General features: G+C 45.4%; 1 protein-coding gene across 5 annotated transcripts in view; it reads left to right on the top strand.

Annotated features, from left to right (window-relative positions):
• Window positions 1–2,617: 2,617 nt before the first annotated feature.
• BORCS5 (BLOC-1 related complex subunit 5) overlaps window positions 2,618–6,004 on the top strand; it is a 66,064-nt gene continuing 62,677 nt past the window's right edge. For 3 of the 5 annotated variants that reach the window (XR_002433896.1, XR_002433895.1, XM_021382331.1), the window contains exons 1-2: window positions 3,073–3,439; window positions 4,440–4,583. Coding sequence is in view for 3 of the 5 variants with exons in the window: in XM_021382331.1 (XP_021238006.1) it covers window positions 3,259–3,439; window positions 4,440–4,583 (325 nt within the window). In the remaining 2 variants the exon portion in view is untranslated. Of the gene's footprint in view, window positions 3,440–3,497; window positions 3,676–4,439; window positions 4,584–6,004 lie in introns of those variants that run through there. The other 2 variants (XM_021382332.1, XM_021382333.1) reach the window with 2 other exon arrangements.

The raw sequence follows: 6,004 nt of genomic DNA, 5'->3' as shown, positions 1-6,004 counted from the left end.
CAGCCGGTGAAACTAGTCGGGTGTCTGTGGGTTTTTACTCAAAGCTATACCTTGCCTCACAGTCAGAGACGTCTTTGAGGCTGTAACAAAAGCAACTAATATGCATATCTGGGACTAAATGTATTTGTGCATACTTCAGTGCCTGTGTAAGACTGTCTTTGCTACCTGAGTAATCCTTTTCAAATCGTAGCAAAGCTAGGCAGTGTTTGCTCGATGGGAGTCGTGCACCAAGGGCTATCTGCTGGCAGTGTGGGCTGACAAGTGCAGCAGTCCTTCCTGAACAGCCTTAGTGCCAGTACTTGCTTAACTCATGCTTGTACTTTCAAATTTTTCAGTTCATCTTTTTTCTTTTTTGCTCTTTGTTTTTTTCCCTCTTCCACTACTGTGGCCCCTCACTTCCCTCAGGGCAGGGAGGTTTAGGCATAGAAGTGGCCCAGAGAGTAAGGAATGTAAGGAACAAAAGGACTGTGCCACATATTCCTTCTTTTTCGGGTATCCCATCCTGCATCATACCTACAATAACATGGTTATGATTGTAAATAAAATAAATTTTCCTTTTAAGGCAGTTCATTACATGAACAGTTACCAAAGGGCAGGTTATTTCACGCAGTGCAATGGTTATTGTAGAACAAACTGATAACAGAGTCTGATACTTTCTCTTTTGGTCACCTACTCTCTGTTTTAATACAGTAAATTTAAACCTCTGGGCCACAGGTTGAACATCTGTGAACTTCAGTTGGGACTTTTTGGTTCTCCAAGGTGTTATGGTTTTGTGATTTTTGTTGTCGGTATTCCACATCATTACATCATGTAAAGCACGGGCAGTTAAAGGGTTAATTCCCTGGTCACTGCAAACTGTCTCTCTTGGTGTGTGGCCCTCTGAGGGGGAGGGGAGAAGGTGCACTCCCCAGGGGTCTTTGCGTTTGAGGGGGTGGTGAAGCCGCCTGGGCCACGTGGGGTCTGTTCCTTCCTGCCCAGCGGAGAAAGCACATGGTCCTCCTGCAGTTTACTGCGTAACACTTTCAGCCTGTAAACTCTCTGTTGCAATTCTACAAGCCTCATTTTTGATATATTTAGTAAAATTAGTTGTTCCTCCTCAGATTGCCTACAATTCTTTTTTTCCTTTTCTCTTTTCTCTCTTTTTTTTTTTTTTTTTTTTTCTTTCGGGCCTGTCCCCCTTGTCATGGGCGCAGACCCTTAGATAATACCATGACACAAGGCATGTTTGAGATCCTTGCTTGGAGAAGGTGTGGTGGCAGCAGCAGCACATCCTGCTTCATGCTGACCTGCTGGCTGCTGTGCTGTTTCTAAAATCAAGGGCTGTGTCAGGGAATGGTCAGCAAATTTATTCTTCACACGCATTCAGCTGGGAGCTGGCTTTTATAGGTGCATATATGTTAAAAGTGACACTACTAATAGCTAAGTATTTAAAACACCATTCAGACAGTTTCAAGTAAACCACTCCTGTCAAACTCTGAGTAAAAAAAGTAATAAAGGAAAAACAAAACTGATAAGAAACTATATATTTGCCAAGGCCCTTATGTGGTACTGTTCATGATCAGATAAACATCAGATTTGTATATGCTAATGTAATTACATACAACTGCACACTGTGTAGTTTCAGGTACATTGACCTAGCTGTCAGTTGCAAGACATCACAGAGGATTTGTGCTATGTCCACATTAGAGGCAAAATAATTCACTTGCATAATAACCACATTCAAATATAACTTTACTGTAACAATGTTTTCAATACTAAAACTCCATGTGGCAGAAACACACATTGGTTGACAGGTAAGCTAAATCACAGAATCGTATAATCAAAAATATTTTCCAGGGGTGGTGGGATACTACATATTCACACATCTACAATAATAAATGAAAACGCATCACAGAGGAGCTGCAAAGCGTACCTTGCAAACCATTCAGAAGTCTGTAATGTATAAGTGGGAACAAAGCTAACTGCAGCTAAATATGCTGCATTAAATTTAGCTAATTTTAAAATTTTTCTGAGAGTGATGGATAACTTTGCATGCCTTTATGGCAAGCACTGGTTGGGCTGCAGCTCTGCAGATATCACACGCTGTCTTCGAATAATGCAAGTTCTTCTGTGAGAGCCACTGAAGCTAATCACGAGTGACTTTAATACTGTGTATAAATTGTGCAGGTTCAGAACTCAGCTTTCTAAACAGAGTTGTGCCAACATCAGTTTCTTTTCCCTAGTAATTACAATTATTTGAAAATATTTTGTTGTTGTTTTGACAGGAATTAAACAGTTGTAGTTAAAAGGTGTGTTGTTAGGTTACAACTGGTGAGGCATAGCCTGCTGCTGCCAGAAGTGATTGCCAGATTGAGTTTTTTCCCTGCAGCTCCCATCTTGGTCACAGATATGAAGCGCAGTTCTCAGAAGACAGGAAGATTATTTTTGTATTAAATTAAATCTTGGCAAGAATAAGTAAAGGCAGCCAGGGGAGATAATGCTGAATACGGTTGAGGGCGAGGTTTTCACAGATGTTGTGCATCATTCATGAGTGGAGAGCAGACTTGTTCAGAATTTAGCATGCGCCAGAACTTATTTATGGGCAATTCTTCTGTCAGAGATAAGTATGTGGCTTTTTTGCTGATTTGATTGTTAGACATGAACATAACAAGTCAGAAGTGTCAAAGTAGGTTTCCTTCTCCCTTTAACTTGCATTTTTGCTTAATCTAAATCATCTGTGACTTTCAGTCTGGGACACCCTTAGCTCACTCCTTGCCCATGACAAACACGGTGATGGCTGCTCCTTGCATGTTGCTAGCTAGGTTGGTCACCTAGAGCCGACAAACATGCTTTAGCTTTCAAAAGACAAAAAAAAAAAGGCATAGGAGAACAGTGTGACCCTGCTGAGCACGTACTGTTGGGTGGTTTGGGATATCACATTGTGATGTTTTGCAGACTTGCTTTCGATTGTGTGACCATAAATATTAGGGCTGATAATTAAAAATCTAGATTAGTACTCTCTCTCCTGACTCTCAGAGAGGCCAGACAGGCCAGGCAGCAATCAAAAGGCCACGACCCTGAAGCGAGCAGACGGCGCTGGGAGCCGCTCTCACGACCAGTTAACCTGCCCTCGGCCTAGAGCCAAACTCCACCCCGCCGCGGGCACGGCGAGCACGCTAACACCGCCTCGCCCAGCGCCTTTAAGCGGAGCCCCGCCTGCTCGCCGCACTGTGCTTGCCACGCCGTGCCGGGCGGGGCCTGCCCCTGACCCTGGTGCGGATGCTAGCAGGCCCTGCCGGAAGCCCAAGCGGCCGCGGGAGCAGCGTGGCCCTGCACTGCAGAGTGGCGGGCAGGAGAGGAGTCGGCACAGCGCGTTGCGTTGCGGGCGCCGTTGGCGTCGCCATGGGAGCGGAGCAGAGTGCGGAGGCCGAGAGCCGCCCGGGCGAGCCCAGCTCCTCAGGTCGGTGGCGGCGGCTGCCCGCCCACAGCTGCGCCGCGGGGCCGGGGCTGCAGGGAAGCTGCGGGGGCGGATACGTGCGGGAGGGGCTCTGCGGTGCTGTAGGGGCGGAGGAGGCGGTGGGGTGGGGAAGGCTTTGGGTGCTGGAGCCGTTACAGGACGAGGCGCGGGTATCGTGACCACTGGTATTACTGACTGATAGGCGCGTGCTGGGGAAGGAGGTGAAGCAGGCATGGCAGGTGCGAATGGGAGCCACGGCGTGTGCCTCACTGCCAGCCGGGGTGCCCGTCCTGTGGGTGTGAGGATGCTGACCTGTGTGGGGAGAAGTGGGAGGTGTCATAGAACTATAGAATAGCTTGGGTTGGAAGTGACCTTAAAGATCACGTTCCACCCCTCCTGCTGTTGGCAGGGTTGACATCCACTAGATCAGATTGCCCAGGTCCCTATCCAACCTGGCTTTGAATGCCTGCAGGGATGGGGCTTTCACAACTTCTTTGGGTAGCCTGTGCCAGTGCCTCATCCCCCTTTGAGTTGGGGGGGAGAAAAAAATATACCTGAATGTGGATGATTAGGCATGTATAACATTGCAACAGGAGCCCCAGATGTATTTGAATTTAAACTGTTGAGCTGAATCTTTCCTATAAAGGTATCTAAGGCTATAAGAGGGCATTACTGCTGCAGCATAATGCTGACAAATAAAATGTTTGTTAGATTTTGCCTTCCACCTCTGTTAAAAGCATATCAGATTATCCCTAGAGTGAGAAGGCAACGCATCCTTAATTGATGTTCTGTTACCTCCTTCTGAAAAACTTTGTTTAGCACAGTACATTATCAGAGAGAGGATGAGAAGGGAGGGTAAGTTAGTGGTTTCAGAGATGTATTTACGTTACAGAAAACATACTTGCACAGCATAAATGTGATAACATTCTCATAGGGTTAAATTCTGATGGAATCTACGTATTAACTTGATTGTTCCTCATCCTCCCTCCCTTTATCCTTCTAGCATCTCCATCCCCAGCCAAACAACGAGCAAAAATGGATGACATTGTGGTGGTAGCCCCAGGAACACAGTCCTCTCGGAACGTGAGCAATGATCCAGATGTCATAAAACTGCAGGAAATTCCAACGTTCCAGCCCCTTTTAAAAGGTAAGTGATTGTTTCTTCTGTTTTTAAAGGCTCTTTTTTTTTTTTTTTTGTGCCAAATAGAGTGTATGCTTTATGTATCTTGAGGTTCCTGCTGAAGTTTATGTTTCTGTCCGTTTTTTCACACCCTTGCCCTTGTTTTAAACTTCACTTTTTTTGTCTTTCATAATTATTTCCAGCCTCGTACATGGTGTATGAACTAGAGGTGTGCTAGTAATGACCTCTGAAGTAGAACCATCTGCTGTGGAGACAGAACAGCTCCAAGTTTCCCAGTTTGCCCTGTACCACTTGGTTGAAAAGATGTTCAGTAAGGATGCTACATTGTGTTCCAACACACTGCAGACTACAGTGTCCAGTTTTGCTTTAGGTTCTTAAAAACATCTGTGTGTTACTATCTCAGATTAAAGCTATGTGTGCTTGGGTTCAGTTGCTTGAAATCGGGATTTATTATTGAGGTTTCCAGGCTAGAGCAGGTTTTGTCCTTGTTTAGGAGGGGGGAAAACTGTGCACCTTGTGGCCTTGCTCTGGCTATCTCTCTCTCTGGAGGCTGTGCAGAGCATCTTTCCTGTAACCTGAAAGTCTCTTGGGAAGAAAAATGTATGGAGCAGGCTGCATGAGTTGAGCTGGTAACAGCAGCCAGGTCCTGACCTCCTCTTCTTCCTGGAACAATGTGGGTCAGCAAACCTGTGTGAATACATCATGTAGCAAGCACTTAGTGAACCAATGGTTTTGCAAGTTTGAATTTTAGTGTACATATGTGCATACCTTGTAGGCCTGTTGTGACAGTGAGGAGATGCTGGACTGCTAGCCCTTCCTGCTGCTAGAAGGAAGTGGTCTTGTACAACTGAGGGTTTAGGCACTGCTTGCCACTGATCCGTGCATGGCTGATGGGAAGATGTGGTAGCTGCTTTGCCCTGCAGACATCGCTAGAGAAGGTGTAACATCACTCTTCAGGCAAACTCTTCACTTTTCTTTATGTATTTCAACATGGAATATGACTGGGATTTGTGGACACTATGGTAGCCCAGTGGGCCACATGTCTGGCATTTCATTGGGTACTGCTGGAGAGGGATCTGGATCTGTGTGACACTGATAGTAGTCTTTCCAGCAGAAGGAGTTGAAAGAGGGGATGCCACTGAATACCAGAAAAACCATCACTGATGTTTTTAGGGTTAGTATTGCTGTCCCTCTTGACTAAGGAGAGTGTGCATTCCCTATACCTTTTCTATTGTTGTTTTTTTGTTTTTGTTTTTTGTTTTTTACAGGCAGTTAAGTTATAGAAATCTGTGTTTTGATGTATTCCCAACACTTCTTCTACGGTTTTAGAACTGGCTGTGACATTGCTGAATTTGGTACCGCAGACTTTAGGCAGAATGTTCTATGCTTGTGTCCTGCTTTGCTGTAAAGGCAAAATCAATATCTCA

This window comes from Numida meleagris, unplaced genomic scaffold, assembly GCF_002078875.1.
Source record: "Numida meleagris isolate 19003 breed g44 Domestic line unplaced genomic scaffold, NumMel1.0 unplaced_Scaffold208, whole genome shotgun sequence".
Taxonomy (NCBI): domain Eukaryota; kingdom Metazoa; phylum Chordata; class Aves; order Galliformes; family Numididae; genus Numida; species Numida meleagris.
Note: the sequence above shows the minus strand (reverse complement) of the source record. Positions and strands in the feature narration are given on the sequence as shown.